Source organism: Chrysochloris asiatica, unplaced genomic scaffold, assembly GCF_000296735.1.
Source record: "Chrysochloris asiatica unplaced genomic scaffold, ChrAsi1.0 scaffold00059, whole genome shotgun sequence".
NCBI classification, from domain to species: Eukaryota; Metazoa; Chordata; class Mammalia; order Afrosoricida; family Chrysochloridae; genus Chrysochloris; species Chrysochloris asiatica.
Window position 1 is genome coordinate 3,231,502 of NW_006408577.1, and position 20,148 is coordinate 3,251,649.

At 38.5% G+C, this 20,148-nt stretch overlaps 1 protein-coding gene across 6 annotated transcripts in view; it reads right to left on the bottom strand.

The window, feature by feature from the left end:
- Positions 1–20,148, bottom strand: part of CERKL (ceramide kinase-like) — a 201,187-nt gene that overhangs the window by 64,764 nt on the left and 116,275 nt on the right. For 4 of the 6 annotated variants that reach the window (XM_006864012.1, XM_006864010.1, XM_006864013.1 and 1 more), the window contains exon 3: positions 12,269–12,400. The exons of the other annotated variants lie outside the window; for them this stretch is intronic. In XM_006864012.1, coding sequence (XP_006864074.1) covers positions 12,269–12,400 — 132 coding nt within the window. The remainder of the gene's footprint in view (positions 1–12,268; positions 12,401–20,148) is intronic. 6 annotated transcript variants of the gene reach the window in all.

Below are 20,148 nucleotides of genomic sequence, written 5' to 3' on the forward strand. Positions count from 1 at the left end.
AACCTCACTACTGCTGCCACACTTGACGCTATCAATGATGCCACCTGGTCGATCCATCTTGGGGGTCTTCCTCTTTTTCTCTGACCCTCCATCTTACCCAACATGACATCCTTCTCCAGTGACTATTCCCTCCTGACAATATGTCCAAAGTATGAGAGGCGAAGTTTAGCCATCTTGGCCTCCAACGAGCACTCTGGCTACACTTCTTCCAAAACAGATCTATTGGTTCTTTTGGCAGTCCATGGCACTTTTAGTATTCTTCTCCAACACCACAACTCAAAGCCATCAATTCTTCTACGATCTTCCTTATTTATTCACTGTCCAGCTTTTGCATCCATATGAGGTTATTGAAAATAGCATGGCTTGTGTCAAATCATTACGCTTCCATATAAACATACAGTAAACAGTGGACAGGCAAATGTAGTTTCAAAAGAAGCAAGCTAGCCTCTTCTTTCATCTACTTTCCTTTGTCAGTGAGATTGTCCCTCAATGCCTCTTCTATATAGAAAATCTGGAGTCACCATGATTTATAGGTCTTTGAACACACAGCTCCCAATGCTGGAACCCCACCTCCCACACTACCCCAATGTTCAGTTTAATTATTACTTCTTTAGGAATAAAAGACTAAAGGAAAAGGTGATACTGAATGTTGATGAGAAAACAGACTGACATAAAGTTGGATATGATTTGATTTGAATACACAGACGTTTCATGATCTATGAAAAAAATTGCTTAATAAAAAAATAAGATGTTGGCATTTCCTTTCCTGTCTTATAGGTACTTCAGATTTACAAAGCTCAAAACTGAATCTCTAATGTCCTGCCTTCGAATAAGGCTGTGGAAATAACTCATAGTGACTCCCTGTCACAGAGCAGGACTGCCCCATACAGGGTGTTCTAGGTTGTGGTGTGGCGCTGTATGATAAGCGCTTGACCACAAGGTTGGTTTGAACCATAAGGTCAGTGATTCAAATCCACCAGCCGATCCTCAGCAACTCTATACAGAGTCATTATGAGCCGGAACCAACTCAGAGGCACTTAACAACACCAATCTTTACAGAAGCAGATTACCAGTTCTTCCTCCTCAGGGGATAGTGAGTGAATTTCAAACATCAACCTTTCAGTCAGTAGTTTAGTGCTTAATAGCTGTGCCACTAGAGTTCCTATCTTCAAATATTTGCTGTTGCTTTTTGGTTGTGGTTAAGTGCCATTGAATCAGTTCCAAATCATAGCAACCCTGTACAGGATTTCCAAAGAGCACCTTGTGGGCTTGAATCACTGATCTTACGTTAGCAATCCAATGCTTATCCTACACCTCCACACCAGGGCTCCATCTTCAAATTATGTTATTGTTGTTAAGTGCCTTCAAGTCAGTTCCGATTCATAATATTGCCTCTCAAATTTATTGTGCTATTTCCCACCCCCACCCCCACCACTCACTCCTTACTGTCCAAAGCAGGAAAACGGACTTCATCTTAGATTAGACCTCGCCCTTACTCTCCATAAGGAGCTCTGGCAATGCAGGGAGCTAAGCCTTAGACTGCTAACCACAAGATCAGTAGTTCAAACCCATCAATTGCTCTACAGGAGAAAGATGAGATTGTCTGCTCCCATAAAGATTTATAGCCTTTGGAACCCTAAGGAGCAGTTCTACTGTCATATAAGGTCACTATGAATTGCAACCAACTATACAGTGGTACATTTCACTCTTTATATCCAATGAATGCAGCATCCCTCCATTCCTCACTACCATGTCTTGTATACCAAAACAGCCTCTGCACCAGTCTCCCTCCACACTTTCCAAACTCCGGCCAGGATGACTGTTCTCAAACACCAATTTAATGACTCCCCATTGACCCCAAGGATCCAATTTAATTCCCTAACTCCTATCTCATTGTCAGAAATGGGACTGGCCTTGTATATTTAAAATTATGAAAAAAGATAATAAGCAGCTAATAGTCAAGATTATCTCTAACTCTAGCTAGATATGATGCATGAAAATTTGCTATTCAAATACTTGCTAAAATGCAGATAAAACTGGAAGGTAACAATGACTTAGGCTATTACCATTTTTTACTCATTTTTGTTAAATTGTTTAATTTTTTGGTGGGTAGGAACAAGAATAGCAAGAGGCATTTTTTTAAGTAAGAAAAAGCTTTAAGTAAAGTCATAAAGGGTAAAGGGGAAAAAGGGGAAATGATACAAAGAGAATTGGTTAAACCGTCAGAAGTTAAAAGGGAAAAAAAGAAGAATGTGACAAAAAAGAAAAAAAGAAAAAGAACACAGATTCATTATCATTGTGTCTGGGGCCACCTAGTCAGTAGGAATTTTCTGGTTATTAAGAACTTCCCTGGGCCCTGAACTCTAAGATGCATTCAGACAAGCATCTTTGACCATGATTACAAAAAAATCTAGCAGCTTTGTTAGTACAGGATGACTAATGAAGACAGAAGTGCCAGTGAAGAACAGGAAAGGACCAAGGGGAGATAAATATCTGTTTTCAAATTTATTGATGACTCTTTGAAGACTGGTGTGGTGCTATAGCATAAGTACTGGACTGCTATCTGCAAAATCCGTGGTTCAAACCCATCCTATACAGGGTGGCTATGAGTTGGAACAACTTGACAGCACTTATCAACAATGACTTTGCTATTTTTATTATTTTGGTAATCATAGAGGTAACAAAACAATTGTCATTTCTACAATCTTCACACATATTTTCATTGTGTTGTTCAACCATTACTGCTAACCATTCCTCAATTTTTCCATTCTCTTTAACAGAAACTCAGTGTCCCCTAAACATTGTGTTTTTAATATATGGGATGGACCACATTTATACTGAATTGCTACAGAAGATAACATGAACTGTGTTGTTTTTAGGTGCCCTAGAATCAGTTCTGACTCAGTGACCCCATGTAGAACAGAAACCCTGCCCAGTCTGCACCACTCTCCCAGTCATTAAAATTGTTGCAGCCAATGTGCCAATCATTTCATTCAGGATATTCCTCTTTGTCACTATCACTCTATTTGATCAACCATGGTGTCATTCCTCAGGGACTGGTTCCTCTTGATGACATGTCCAAAGTTGTTGCTGTTGTTAGGTGCCATCGAGTTGGTTCCGACTCCCAGCAACCCTATGCACAACAGAACGAAACACTGCCCAGTTCTGTGCCATCCTCACAATTGTTGTTACATTTGAACCCACTGCTGCTTCCATTGGGTCAATGCATCTCATTGGGGATCTTCCTCCTTTTCGCTGACCTTTCACTTTATCAAGCAGAATGTCCTTCTCTAGAGAGTTGACTCTTGTATTAACATGTCCAAAATATGAGAGACAATATTTCACCATTCTTGCTTCTAAGGAGTATTCTGGCTGTTTGTTTGTTCTCCTGGAAGCGCATGGTACTTTCAATATTCCTTTCCAACGCCATAACTCAAATTGAATCAATTCTTCTACTGTCTTCCTTATTCATCATCTAACTTTGATGTGAATATAAGGTCATTGAAAATACCTTGGCTTGAGTCAGATGCACCTTAGTCCTCAACCTGACATCTTTGCTTTTGAACACTTTAAAAAGATCTTATGCAGCAAATTTGCCTAATTCAATAGTTGTATTGCAATGTATCCAAATGCTATAGGTTACCTAAAGCAATATGCCCAAAATACATGAGATGAAGTCTCGCTGTCTTCATTTCTAAGGAGCACTCAGGCTGTACTTCTTCCAACACAGATTTATTTGTTCTTCTGGCAGCCCATGGTACATCCAATAATCGTCACCAAAACTATAATCCAAAGGCATTATTCATTCTTTGGTCTTTCTTACTCCTTGTTCAGTTTCCCAGTGCATATGAGGTGATTAATAATACTATAACTTGGGGTCAGATGTCGAAAAGTAACATCTTTACTTTTCAACAGTTAAAAGAGTTTTCCTGCAGATACACCCTATGCAACACATAGTTTGATTTCTTGACTGTTGTTTCCATGAGCATTCGTTAATTGCTGATTCAAATAAAATGAAAGATTTGTAAACTTCAATATTAACTCTGTTGTTCTTAGGTGTTGTCAAGTTGGCTTATAGCGACCCTTTGTTCAACAGGAAAAAACATTGCCCTGCCCTGTGCAGTCAGCCCTCACAATCACTGCTATGTTTAAGCCCATTGTTGCAGCCTTGGTGTCAGTACACGACAGGAAGTCTCACTGTCCTCACTTCTAAAAGGCATCCTGGCTGTACTTCTTCAAAGACAGATTTTTTTGTTCTTCTGGGAATTCATTGTATTTTTAATATTCTTCGCCAATACCATGATTCAAATGCACACATTCTTCTCTAGTCAGGTTACTCATTGACCTGATTTTACATGCATATGAGGCAACTGAAAATATCATGAAAATAGGATCAGGCCCACCTTGGTCCTTAAAGTGACACATTTGCTGGTGTGGTGCTGTGGATTAATTAGTTGGACTACAAAGTTGGTTTGAATTGCAAGGTTGGCAGTTCAAGCTCAACAGTTGCTCCTTGGAAACCCTCTACAGGGTCGCTATGGGTCGGAACTGACTCAACAGCACTTAACAACAACAAGGATCAGGCCCACTTTGGTCCTCCAAGTGACACTGTTTCTCTTTAGTACTTTAGAGAGATCTTTTGCAGCAGATCTGCCCAATCCTGCTGTGACTTTGTAGGATAAACACTGGACTGCTAACCGCAAGGTCAGCAGTTTAAACCCATCAGCCATTCCTTGGAAACCCTCACTATGAGTTAGAACCAACTCTGCAGCACTTAGCAACAATCTACTCATGACTGCTGCTTCCCTGAGCATTCACTGTGGATCTAGGTGAAATTAAACTCTTGGCAACTTCGATGCTTTATTGGTCCAGTTGTAAGTGTTTTTGTTTTCTTAATGCTGAGGTGTAATCCACACTAAAGACTGAATTCTTTGATCTTCAAGAGTTAGGGTGTCCTTCACTTTCAGCAAGCAAGGTTGTGTGATCTTCATATTACAAGTAGTTAATGAGATTTCCTTCTCTCCTGATGCTGTGTTCTTCAGCATATATTTCAGTTTCTTGGATTATTTGCCCAATATACTGATTGAATAAGTACGGTGAAAAGATACAACCTTGACACATACCTTTCCCAATTTTTAAATCATGCAATATTCCCTTATTCTGTTCAAATCTGTGCCTCTTTGGTTTATGTTCAGGTTCTGAATAAGCACAATTAAGTGTTCTGGAGTTCCCATTCTTCACAATGCAATACAGTTTGTTATAATGCACATGGTTGGATGCCTTTGCATATTCAATAAAACACAATAAACATCTTTCTGGCATGCTCTGCTTTCAGCCAAGATCTATCTGATATCAGCAATTATATCTCTCATTCCACGTCATCTTCTTGAATTTCTGGCTGCTTCCAGTTAACGCGCTGGACTGCAAGGTCAGTTTGAGCCTCAAGGTTGCCAGTTCTAACCCACCAGTCACTCTTTGGGGACCCTATGCAGGGTCGTTATGAGTGAGAACTGACTTGACGCCACGTAACCACAACAATAACCTGTCAATGTACTGTTACAACTGTTTTGAATGATCTTAAGCAGAATTTTACTTGTGTATGACATTGATCGGTAATTTTCTCATTCTGTAGGGTTGTTTTTCTTTGGGATTGGTACAAATATATTAGTTGGTTGGCCAGGTAGCTCTTTTCCAAATTTCTTGGCATAGACTACTGAGTGCCTCCAGTGTTGTATCAGTTTGTTGAACCATTTCAATTGGTATTCTATTCATTCCTGGAACTCTGTAATTTGCTAATGCATTAAGTGTAGTTTGTATGTCTTCTTCAATATCATCAGTTCTTGGTATCACATGCTACTTCTTGAACTAGTTGAATATGGAGTGGCTATTTTTGAAAGAGTGACTCTATGTATTCTTTCCATCTTCTTTTACTGCTTCTTGCATCTACTCCAATAGTTAAAAATTACAAGGAAGCAAATATTAGCTCACAGGGCTCTGCATATGATTGTGCAGTTTGTGCCTAGCATAAATGCACTCAGCCAAAACACTTTCCTTCCTTTGGGTTTGCAATTCAGTCAGTGCTCTTGCTCATTTTGCTAGGTTAGTCTTGCTCATTAGTCAGACCTTGAGCTGACTCAGCTCAGAAGAAGGGGCATCTTCTTCTAGTCATTACAGAGACAATGGAATTTTCTAATCTACATAAAAGTACAGTGATGTTGAACTCAAAATAAGAATGTCTAACATTATTGTCCAGAAATAACACACATTGTTTCCAGTGTAGGCTCCTAAGTCAAGATGTGGTGGTTACCCACAAGGGTTGCCACATAGCTGCACTTTCCCATATGGGAAGATGTTGAACTAAAGTGTCTCTAAGGTTCTTTGCAGCCTGATGTTTCTGTTGCCTTGACTTTTTCATTTTATTGTTCTACCAATAATTTCAGGAATCTATGATCGCTCAAAATTCTTCTGACACATTAATAGTGAAAGTCTGCTTTATTTTAGGAGCCAGTGAAAGGGTGTCATATGCCCACACTGTTTGCCACTCCTGCTCTTCTTTTTATTTAGAAAAATAACATATTTCTTTCTAGGTTCTCCCAGAAGTTCTTCCAATATATTTTTTATATGAAATACTTCATTGGCATGACTACCAGAGGGGAGATTCAACTTGAGCTCAAATATTTCAAAAGACACTAATCTATCCTAGTAAGAAGTTAGGGTTACTGCCCAGGTGAAATGAAAGGAACAACTGTATTTTTATTAATGCATTGAGATTCATTTGTTAAAAGTCATAATGTATACATGTAGCTATAATTTTTAAGTTATGCTTTATATCACACCATATCCTAGAGAACTCATCATCATACAGAATTTATTATGTAATTCATATTTCATTTGGATTCACCATTGCATACAAGGATATGTTAAAATGATGGCTACTAGATATTCAAAAGATAAGCATTTTCAGCTTTTCTCTTTCACATAAGATTTTTTTTTCTTTCAAATAAAATGTGGACTGAATCTTATTATGATTTAATTTAATGAAACTGAAAATAACAACTTGATGGTCATATTTTTAAAGTACTTTTAGTATATAATATACTCTCAAATATGCCATTTTATTTGAACCAAAAAAACACACACTGGTAGTAAGACAAATATTTCTCAAGCCTTAATATGTTTAATACATCTTTGACAAAAAAATGGAACATTTTTTTCATAACTATTTAGGCAATATTCAGACTAAAATATTTTTAAGAGGAAAAGATGCAATTGTATAAGTTTGCCTGTAGGAGGAGTGTTAGGCAGCTAATGATTAGTCATTCTGCACAAATATAAATAAACACTAAATGTGCTTTATGCAATATGTTTATTTTATTTTATGCTAAACTAAATGTGATACTTAAAGACTTACAAAAAAGCACTTAGTACATAACATTTTTCTCTTCAATGCAAATGTTTTGAGAAAAAACAACACATTCCTATCATCTCTTCTGTCACAGTTCAACTCTCATGAACCAGTTTTATTCCTTCCATTCTCTCCCTTCCTTTCTAATCTTCATTCAGCTGGCAGTCAACATTGTGAAATCAGATTACAAGAGTATGATTTTTAAAAATTGTGCCAACTCTGAGCCAATGTGTGCTGAATCAACTCCTTAGTGTAGCAGAAGCAGCAATCTGTAATCCACCTTTAGTGTACATTGTTTGACCTACCCAGAAGCCATTCTGTCCTTTCTTTTCCCTAATAGAACCCAGGCACAGTGCAGGTATCTGCAGCATTCAGGAAAAGGATGCTCCCCTTCAGCCCCTGGAAGGGTCTAGTTGGCTAAAGAAGTGATTATTCCAGGTTGTTATTATTGTAAGTGCAACTGAGTCAGTTTTGACTCATAGCGACCCTGTACAGGGTTTCCAAGGCATGGCTGGTGAGTTTGAACCATCAACCTTGTGGTTCAAACTGACCTTGTTGCCCAATGCTTTATCCCACAGTGCCACACCAGGATTTCAGGTTGGACACAGGTAATATAATGATGTTGTTGTTGTTAAGTGTCCTGGAGTTGGTTCCGACTCATTGCTATCCTTTATAGGCTTTCTGAAGCTGTAAATATTTGTAGGAGAAGAGAACTTCATCTTTCTACTGTAGAGTTAGTTATAGGTGGGCTCAAATCACTCTCCTTGTGGTTAGTAGTCCAGTGTTTACCTAACAGAGCCACTGAGCTCTCCAGGTAATATATTGGCATAGTCCAACTAAGAGGAAGACTTTTTAATTCATGTTCAAAATTAAATCATGTTAGTCTAAAGGTTGCACAACTTAAAGAATGTAATCAATGTCACCAAATTGGACATAGAAAAATATTTGAACTGATATACATTTTGTTTTATATATTCTCAACAACAACAAAATTAAATTTTAAAAAATGTTGATCTCTCATATAAACATTTTTATGTACTTGACTAATATAAATAAGGAAGCATCCATCCACTGGCAGCTATTTTATGATGATGGAAAAGAAACATAGGAAGGTAGAGTAAAGTCTTAAAAAGAATTCCCAGGATACTGTGGGTCCAACACATACCACTTGTATGCCTCCCAACCTGCCTTCTTTCCCTCACTTTCCTTCTCCTTTGTAGATATGGAAAACTTACTTTTGCCTCTCTACTTCTTAAAGGAATTCTAGCATATAGGATAAACACTGGACTGCTCACCATGAGGTCAGCAGTTCAAACCAACCATCCACTCCTTATGTAAGAAATCTTAAAAAGTAATGTTGCTATGAGTCAGAACTGACTCAACAGCACTTAACAACAACAACTGCTTCTTAAAAATTGGCCCAACTGTCAATATCCATTTCAAATGCTTTTTTTCTGAACATTTTTCTACTGATCAAAGTCAATATCACTTTCTGAAATACCACAGTTCTTTTATATATTCTCCAATTATAATGTTTACTTTTAAAGATCTACTTAAATCCTTAGAAAACGAAAAGTCACACAAGAACAGGAAACATCTTATTCATCCTGAACCCTGCACAGTATTTAATACAAAGTATGCATTCAATCATACATTGACAGAGAACTTCAGAGGTTCAAACTGGATTCACAAGAGGCCGTGGAACTAGAGATATCATTGCTGATGTCCGATGGATCTTGGCTGAAAGCAGAGAATATCAGAAGGATGTTTACCTGTGCTTTATTGACTACGCAAAGGCCTTCGATTGTGTGGATCATGACAAGCTATGGACAACATTGAGAACTATGAGTATTACAGAACACTTAATTGTACTTCTGAGAAATCTGTACCTGGACCAAGAGGCAGTTGTTCGAACAGAGCATGGGAACACTGAATGTTTTAAAATTGGGAAAGGTGTGCGACAAGGTCGTGTTCTTTCACCATACTTGTTCAATATGTATGCTGAGCAAATAATACGAGAAGCTGGGTTCTTTGAAAGAAAACGTGGCGTCAGGATTGGAGGAAGACTTATTAACAACCTGAGATATGCAGATGATACAACCTTGCTTGCTGAAAGTGAAGAGGACTTACAATATTTACTGATGAAGATCAAAAAGCACAGTCTTCCATATAGATTACAACTCAATGTAAAGAAAACCAAAATCCTCACCACTGGACCAATAAACAGCATTCTTATCAATGGAGAAGAGATTGAAGTTGTCAAGGACTTCATTCTTTTTGGATCAACTATCAACACTCACGGAAGCAGCAGTCAAGAGATCAGATGACACACTGTATTGGGCAAATCTGCTGCACAGGAACTTTTTAAAGTATTGAAGAGCAGAGATTTCAGCTTGAGGACTAAGGTGCGCCTGACCCATGGTGTTGTCAATAGCCTCATATGGATGCGAAAGCTGGACAGTGAATAAGGAAGATCATAGAAGAACTGATGCCTTTGAGTTGTGGTGTTGGAGGAGAATACTGAAAGTGCCATGGACTGCCAAAAGAACCAATAGATCTGTTTTGGAAGAAGTGCAGCCAGAGTGCTCCTTGGAGGCCAAGATGGCTAAACTTCGTCTCTCATACTTTGAACATAGTGTCAGGAGGGAACAGTCGCTGGAGAAGGATGTCATGGTGGGTAAGATGGAGGGTCAGAGAAAAAGAGGAAGACCTCCAATGAGATGGATCGACCAGGTGGCATCATTGATGGCATCAAGTGTGGTGGCAGTAGTGAGGTTGGGCCAGGATTGGACATTGTTTCATTCTGCTGTGCATGGGGTCGCTATGAGTCGGTTCCGACTCGATGGCACCTGACAACAACAACAACAACATGCATCAACAGGATTTCTTGAACTGAATGATAGGTACTCAGGTCAAACTGTTGTGTAGTGTTTGCTTATTAAATCAATGAAACAAAATAATTAATGTGATTGAGCTTACCAATAATTATATTTAATTTTCAATGATTTACATTACCAAGGTTGAACTATTCAACTACTATATTGTTGTTAGTTGTCATTGAGTCCATTTCTACTCATGATGATCCCATGTGTACAAAGTAGAACTTCTTACTCCATAGAGTGTTCGGCAAGCAAATTGCCAGACTTGTCTTCCAAGGTTCCTCTGGGTGGGATCAAATTGACAACCTTACAGATAGTACTCGAGCATTTAGCCATTTGCACCACCCAAGAACACCTGTCAACTACTATTTTTGTTGTTCTGTGCTGTGAGGTTGATTCTAATTCATAGGAGCCCTGAATAATCTCCAAGGAGTGGCTGGTGGGTTTGAACCAACAATCTTGTGGTTAGCAGTCTAGTGCTTATCCTACAGTGCCAACATGCATATAATAACTCCAAGTCTCATCCTCACATGAATTTTAAACTTGTCCTTTGGTCAATTTTCAAAAATCCTCAGCAGAAAGAAAAACTATATCTGAATTTTCCCTTTCTTTGTAAATCACATCTAAGTGAGTCAAAAGTGACAAATACGAAAGAGTAACTCTTTTACTACAATTTCATTTTCACTCATAAATTCTTGAGTTTTTCATGATGGCTTCTTTGAAACCCATACTGTGGTTGTTTTAGAGGGTGGTCATCCTTCCCAGAAAGATGGCCTTTTTCAGAAACTTCCTTCCATCTACCCTAAGTCTTGAGGTGTGGGCTTTAATTACTTTATTTACATTGGAGATCCCTCATCTTTAGTCACAGCTCAGCAAAGGTTGTTGTTGCTATTAAGTGCTGCCAAGTCAGTTCCTACTCATAGTGACCCTGTATGGGATTTCTGAGGAGCAGCTGGTGAGCTTGAACCACCAACCCTGCAATTCAAACTGACCTTGCAATCCAGTGTTTTAACAGCAGTGTGGGTCACTCTTAATACCTTACCGGAATTTGGGGTTGGGTCTGAGAGATCCCAGTGGAATTTGGGGTTTGTTTCCTGATCAGGCTTATTATGCAATACTCTTCACTTTTACTGCAAATTTACATTGTGAGTTAGTGAATTCATAAAGAACTAACAGAAAAGATGAAGGCAAGGATATCACCCTGCCTGTTCCCAGAGAGAAAAAGAAAAGTCTCAAGGAAAGAAAGGAAACTTTGTTCACCAAATTTCAAAAGCCCCAAAAGTGTTGTGTCAATCTTTTTTCAGAGTTGTTGTCGTTGTCGTCATCATCGTTAAGTGCTGTAGAGTCCGTTTCAATTCATAGCTACCCTGTATAGGGTTTTATGAGTTGTGACTGGTGGGTTTGAACCACCAACCTTGCGGCTAGCAGTCCATAGCTTATTCTACAGCACCACAAGATTCCATTTTCCTTGGTACAACCATAACATTGTTCTCATTTTAGATACTGAATGCAACCTTGTGATTCCTCTAAATGTATCTGAAAAACCACAGTTGAGTGCTAACCAGCAGGGGTCAGAGTCAGAGCAAAAACAGCCTAGTGAAGTATTCCATGAAAAGACATCAAATGACCAAAATCAAGTGCTCTGAATAATCTCCAGCAGAAGCATACAAATAACAAGTCTCCAAACTGAGATATCAAAAAGCATAAAGCTGCCTTTAAAATGATTCCTAATAACTTTAAATCTAAGAAGAAAATGTTCTTAACAGAAAACACTGGTGTTCTAATAAAAATAGCATAATAAAAGAGAAAACAAAGAAATTAAATTCTAATTCTACAGCTGGCTTCAGTAGGTTTTAGAAGCACATAAAAAGCTTTAGATATTATAAGGACCTTCCTATGGTTGTATTAGGAACAATGTTAAATTGTCTTGTTTCTTTAAGTATGCTTTTTTAAATGTTAAAATTATACTCTGAAAATGACTTACTTGTTACATCAGTTTTTATTCCTGCAACTTTCAACAGAGGTTCAACCTTCTCATAATAGATCTGGGTAGCTTCTTTTTTGTGGCTTTGGGGATTGAGGAGTATTTTTAATGATTTTGGTCTGTTTGAAAAGCCTAGAAAAAACATAGACATTTATTAGTCTCTAAAGAATTTTTTCTTTCCTTTAATAACCACACATGAAATCCAATTAGAATGCTATGTACATATTTAAAGGGTATTTGCTATTTTTATGAATGAGTATTCCTTAAAATGATATTATTTTTAAAGTTATGTTTTCCTAACAGTGAAATAGTCATGTTCCACTTAAAATACATCAAGAATACTTATGAAGAAGAGTATGAATTAAAGTAACTTGGTATATATTTATTATACACTATCAATATATATTTATCAAATCACGCCTAATAAATCAAATGTTCCTTTAGAGCTTGTTTCTAGAAAAAGCAATGGACTGTAACAACTAGAAAAGTCCATTTCCTCTCCTTAAATAAGTGTACTTATTATTGGAATCAGGCACCTCCATGACCCCAGGGTTGTGACATCTGACCTACTGGTGAGTCAGGGGTAGACAACAGTTGGGGGTGGGGAATCAGTCAGTAACAGCACCCAGAGCAATGCATGCTGGTAGCCCAAAAAAAAAAAAAAAAAAAAGGCTTAGGTCATAGTTCAAGCCTGAAGGAGGGCCAAGGGAGAAAGAGCGATTCTCCTGGGGTTTGGAAGGGAACGCCTCTTAGCTGGGATTGGATGATTCACAGTTGGGACTGAGATCTGATACTACAATTTTCTGGGCTTGCAAGATGCTTATCACTTAGAACCCAGTTGAAGCAGGTGCAAAGCAAATTTTCTGTTGTTAGGAAGGGGCAGGAGGGACAGAGGAGCCAAAAGAAAGCTGACAACCGTTTCTTTTATGGAAAGCTGCTCTAAAAGAGCCATGATTCAAGGTTAAAGAGAATAATAAAGTTACTAACAACCATTTTTTTTTAAATGGAGCCATAACTAAAGATAAGTTGAAACTGCCCAGGTCAACAAAATCACTTTTTTGTGCAACTTGAAATAGAATCAAAATTTCATTTCTCATTATAGCTGATGTAATAAAATCTTCCAAGAGCACATACTGCTCTGAATTCAGGAAGAGTTCAGATGTAGAGTAAGGACCACCTTAACCTCCTTACACATATTCCATTCAACAGTCAGCTTCTCTACCTTAGGAAGAGGCTTCTGACAGCCTTCCAGTTATGCCAGCTTGAAACTTTCATTCTATTCACCATGTCTTCCTTATATTCAGCTCCTGTGTGGCACTGTAGGATAAGCACTAGACTGCAAGGTCATTTGAACCACAAGTTAAGCTGTTCAAACTCACCAGTTGTTCCTTGGAAACCTTATACAGGGTTGCTATGAGTCTGCAATTATTCAACTGCACTTAACAACAGCAACAATATTCAAAGGAGTAAATTCTCACTTCCATGACTTCTGCTCAACGTTCTCTGAGCAGCAGTCTGGTACATGAACATGCTCAACTGTTAATCAAAAGGTTGACAGTCTGAGTCCAACCACAGAAATACCCTGTAAGAAATGTCTGTTTATCTACTTTGAAAAAAATCACCCAATTAAAATCCTATGGAACTCAACTGAACTCTAACTATATATGGAATTCTTAAGTTGAAAAATATGAAGAAAAAAGTTCAAGCCCATACTTGCAATATTGAAGGAGTCTATGGGCAAATTTGTTTAAACAGCATGAAAGAAGACTATACACATGGATCTCACCAGATGGAATACACAGAAATCAAATCGACTATATCTGTAGAAAGACACAGTAAAAAAGATCCGTAGCATTGGCTAAAACAAAGCCAGGAGCAGATTGTGGAATAGACCATGAATTGCTCATAATTCAGATTGAACCTGAAGAAAATAAAAACAAGTCTAAAAGAGCCAAATATGACCTTGAATATATCCCACCTGAATTTAGAGATCATCTGAAGAACATACGGATACATTAAACATTAAAAACCAAAGACCAGAAGAGTTGTGGGATGATATCAAGAACATCATACATGAAAAAAGCAAAAGGTTATTAAGAAGACAAGAAAGAAGGAAAAGACTAAGATGGATGTCAGAAGACACTCTGAAATTTACTCCCCAGCATAGACATGCTAAAGCAAATGGAGTGAAGAGGGGATACAAGAGCTGAACAGAAAATTTCAAAGGTCAGCTCAAAAACATAAAGTAAAATATTATAATGAAGTATGCAAAGACCTGGAGTTAGAAAACCAAAAGGGAAGAACTCACTCAACATTTCTCAAGCCGAGGAAACTGAAGAAAAAATTCAAGCCTCGACTTTGGTTATTGAAGGATTTTCTGGACAAATTATTGAATGATGCAGAAAGCATCAAAACAATATGGAAGGAATACAGAATCACTATATGAAAAGGAAATGGTCTATGTTCCACTATTTCAAGAGATAACATATGCTCAAGAGCCAACGATACTGAAGGAAGAAGTCCAAGGTGCACTGAAGGAATTGGCAAAGAACAAGGCTCCATGAATTGACAGAATAAAAATTGAAATCTTTCAACAAAGTGAGGTAGCATCAGAGGCACTCACTCATCTATGCCAAGAAATTTGCAGGACAACTACCTGGCCAACTGATTGAAAGAGATCCATATTATACCCATTTCAAAGAGAGGTGATGCAATGAAATACAGAAACAACTGGACAATATCTTTGATATCCCATGTGAGTAAAGTTTCACTAAAGATAATACAGAAATGTCTGCAAGCATACATTGACAGAGAACTTCCAGATGTTCAAGCCAAATTCAGAAGAGGATGTGGAACGAGGGATATTATTGCTGACGTCAGATGGATCTTGGCTGAAGGTAGAGAATACCAGAAAGATGTTTATCTGTGCTTTGTTGACTACGCAAAGGCTTTCGATTGTGTGGATCATGACAAGCTATGGACAGCATTGTGAAGTATTCCGGAACACGTAATTGTGCTCATGAAGAATGTATACATAGACCAAGAGGCAGATGTTCCAACAGAACATGAGAACACTGAATGGTATAAAATGAGGAAAGGTGGGCACCAGGGTTGTATTCTTTTACCATACTTATTCAACCTGTATGCTGAGCAAATAATCTGAAAAGCTGGTTTATATGAAGAGAAATGTGGCATCGGGACTGGAGGAAGACTCATTAACAATCTGTGATATGCAGATGATACAACCTTGCTTGCTGAAAGTAAAGAGGACTTAAAATACTTAACGATGAAGATCAAAGAGCACAGCCTTCAGTATGGATTACATCTCAATGTCAAGAAAACAAAAATCCTCATCACTGGACCAATAAACAACATTCTTATCAATGGAGAAAAGATTGAAGTTGTCAAGGACTTCATTCTTCTTGGATCAACTATCAACACTCATGGAAGCAACAGTCAAGAAATCAAACAACGTATTGCATTAGGCAAATCTGCCACACAAGACCTTTTTAAAGTGTTGAAGAGCAAAGATGTCAGCTTGAAGACTAAGGTGTGCCTGACCCAAGCCATGGTATTTTCAATAACCTCAGATCCATCTGAAAATTGTACAGTGAATATGGAAGACCGTAGAAGAATTGATGCAATTCAGTTATGGTGTTGGAGGAGAATATTGAAAGTACCATGGGCTGCCAAAAGAACAAGTAGATTTATGTTGGATGAAGTACAGCCAGAGTGCTCCTTGGAAGCCAGGATGGCCAGACTTTGTCTCTCATACTTTGGATATATTGTCAGGAGGGACTGGAGAGTGGATATCATATTTGGTAAGGTGGCATAGTGGTTATGAATTGTGCTGTTAACCTCAGGGTCAGCAGTTCGAAACTACTAGTTGTTCCGTGGGAAAAAGATGAGGCTTTCTGCTCCCATAAAGATTTATAGCCTCAGAAACCCTGTACAGGGTAGCTATGAGTTGGAACCAGTGCCACTGCACATAATAACAACAACAAAAGGGTGGAGGGTCAGAGAAAAAGAGAAAGGCCACCAGCAAGATGGATTGGCAAAGTGGCAGCGTCAAGGGTCTCAAGCACCACAGTGATTGTGAGGACTGGGCAGTGTTTCATTCTGTTGTGCATAGGGTCACTATGCGTTGGTACTGACTCAGTGGCACCTAACAACAACAACAAAGGAGGAAATTATTGAATGTTGCAGAAGCAACAAAAGATGATGGAAAGAATACACAGAGTTATTGAACCAAAAAGAAATGGGGTGTTCAACCATTCTAGAGGTAACACATGATCAAGTTGTTGTTGTTAAGTGTCTCTGAGTTGGTTCCAATTCACAGAAACCCTGTATATGGTTTCCAAGGAACAGCTGGTGGGTTTGAACTGCCAACTTTGTGGATCTCAGTCCAGTGCTGATTCTATACTCCACACAAGGAGTCAATATGGTCAAGAATCAATGATATTCCAAAAAGATGTCCTAGTGGTACTGAAGGCATTGGCAAAAAAAAACCAAACCTCCTGGAATTGACAGAACAGAATTTAAACCTTTCAAAAAATCGATGAAGCACTGAAGGTACACACATCTATATCAAGAAATTTGAAAGACACCTTCTTGCCAAAGTATTGGAAGAGATCCACTTTTGTGCCCTTTCCAAAGCAGGTGACCAAAAAAATATTATTAACATCACATCCAAGTAAACTTTTGCTGAAAATAATTTTAAAATGGATGCAGCATTACATCAACAGAGAATTGGCAGAAATTCAAGCTGGATTCAGAAGAGGATGTGGACCTAGGGATATCATTACTGACATCCGGTTAATAGTCGAGAACACCAGAAAAAACTTACATGTACTTTATTGACTGTGCAAAGACTTTAACTTTGTGGAACGTAACAAACTCAGAAAACGTTGTAAAGAATGGGTATTTCGGAACACTTAATTTGTGCTCATGAGGAACCTATATAAGACCAAGAGTCAATTGTTAGACCAGAACAAGAGGATACTGAATGGTTTAAAATTTGGAAAGGCACACACCAGGGTTGTATAACTTTACCATATTTATGCTTAGCAAATAATCCAGGAAACTGGACTATATGAAGAAGAACATGGCATCAGGATTGGAGGAAGACTCATTAACAACCTGTGATATGCAGCTCGTAAAACTTAGTTACTGAAAGTAAAGATCAAAGATCATAGCCTTTTGTATGGATTGCACTTCAATGAAAAGAAAAACTAAAATCCTCACAACCAAACCAATAAATAACATCATAATAGTCATAAAAAGATTGAAGTTGTGAAAGACTACATTTGGCCCATGATCCACAATCAACACACATGAAACTCAACAGTCAAAAAAATCAAAGGATGGGCATCTAGCAAGATGGCAGACTAGGCAGACACACAACAGGGACCCTCTACAACAAAGATTGTTGTTGTTGTTAAGTGCCGTCGAGTCAGTTCCGACCTATAGCGACCCTGTACAGGGTTTCCGAGGGTGTAAATCTTTACAGGAGTAGAAAGCCTTATCTTTCTCCTGCGGAGCGGCTGGTAGTTTCGAACCGCTGACCTTAAGGTTCGCAAAAAGGCGCATATGAAAATTCTGGCATCCTAAACTCCAGAAGACTAATACGAGAAGCGAATAGAGTACATGCAAGAAGTAGAGGCCAAGCAGGGATGGTGACAGGGAGACTGACTTGTGAATGGCTGGTCACACTTGGCTTGACCATCTTCTGAGCAGCTTTATAGAGGAGAAAGGATTGGCAGAACAGATTTGTGTGGACAATGGGAAAGGTGCAATTTATTCTTTCCCCCAAGCTTCCCTGGTCACCAGAGGTGTGACCAGGGTCACTACCTCATCCACTCCAGCACAGACCCTGATCACTTGAAGTTCAGAGTCATGTGGATGGGAGTCATGGCAGTGTGAACTGGGTGCCAGCTGTGCCGCTTTCGTGTTTCACTCAGTGCCTGGATTCAGAATGATTTCAGAATGAAAAAATCGGAAAAAAGACACAGATATACGTGGGACACCATGAATAGGAACAGCTTATGGGTGATTGGAGTTCCAGAACAAGAAGAGACAAGCACAGAGAAAACTGTCAGGGAGTTGTTGGAAGAAAGCTTCCTTAACATCATGAAAGATAAGAATATAAGCATACAAGAAGCCAAATGAACCCCAAACAAGATAGATTCCAAAAGAAAATCACAAAGACGTATCATAATCAAACTTTCCAAAATCCAAGACAAGGAAAGAATCCTGAAAGCATCTTTGAAAAAAATGATAATTTACCAGTTCTCTTACTTGGAGGTAGTTTAAATGAAGGATTGCAACTGAACCGTTGTGGTCTAGAAAATCAGGCTGCACCTAGATCAAGTTGCCCCCTGAGGAACTTGTAAAGCCTGCCTCAGGGAACAAGGAACTTACAAAATCGTTCCTTGTACGAGCCATGACCTTCATCTCAGTCTGCACAAACATCTAGCTCCTCTATCTCTGTTTCCCTAGCTACCAGAAGTTACATTATTCTGATAAAGTCCCACTTACTGCATGCACAAACAACACCAGATGTTCTTCCTCTCTTTTCCCTGCCCCAACCACCTCCCTTTGATATGTGTATAAAATAAACTTGCTGCACTTGCTCTGCATCACAGTATCTCCATCAGAGTGCTGTGTCCCACCTGGTCCCAACTTTACTTATTTCATTTGTGTCTTGTGTCTTCCTGTTTCTTCTAATCTCCAATAACCTCTACTCAGGTTTAATCTCTCCACATGGGTCATGGAGAATAGCTGATGTCAGATGCGGCAAAAAGGACAACCAATGAGACTAAGCTCAGATTTCTCAGCACAAACCATACAGGCAGGAGGGCAACGGAATGACATATAGTAAACTCTGAAATAAAAAGTTGCTAATCAAGAAGCATACACCCATCAAAGTTTCCCCTCAAATATGACCATGAAATTAGGACATTTCATGATAAATAGAAATTAAAGGAATTTGTAATGACAAGATCAACTTTGCAAATCAAATGCTAGTATTGTTTGGACTGAGAACCAATGGTAGCAGACAACATCCTGAGAGCACCATTCATGACAACACCACCCAGGACTCATTCCAGATATAGTGGTATTTAAAGAAAAACAAACCTGCAAGACTGAAAAGAGGGAACCAGAGATATCAATGCATTGTGAAGTCAACTACAAAGCAAAAACAGAAAAGAATGCAGATACAGAACTTCCAAATGGCTAGCATGTTAAGTAGATTTTAAGATAAAATGGGCTGTTTCAAGCAGGGGGGAAAAATCAAACCACATGATAACCTCAAAGAAAAATAATACACCTGCACATCAAAATAATAAAATGAAAATCAGAAAGATTTAGTAAACATGAACCCAACAGAAAACCCACAAACAAAATGAACTCAGCATAGGAGATTATACAGAACAAAGAATCCAGCAACACCACACACACACACACACAGAAATCACACAGAAAATTATATCAATCAATTCATACCTATTGATAACTACACTGCATATAAATGGATTCAATGTACCACCCAAGAGACATAGAGAGCAGAATAGATAATAAAACAGGATCCTTCAACATGCTGTCTATAATGGTGGTGGTGGTTATGTGACATGGAGTCGGTTCTGACTCATAGTGACCCTGTACAGGGTTTCAGAGGCTGAAAGCCTCAATTCTCTCCCACGTAACAGCTGGTAGTTTCCAACTGCTGACCTTGAGGTTTGCAGCCTGATTCGTAACCATTACGCTACCAGAGCTCCTTGCTATCTTTAATAGATATACCAAAAAGATGGAGACAGCCTAAATGCCTATCAACAGAAGAATGGTTAAACAAACCTTGGTACACACACAAAACTGAATAT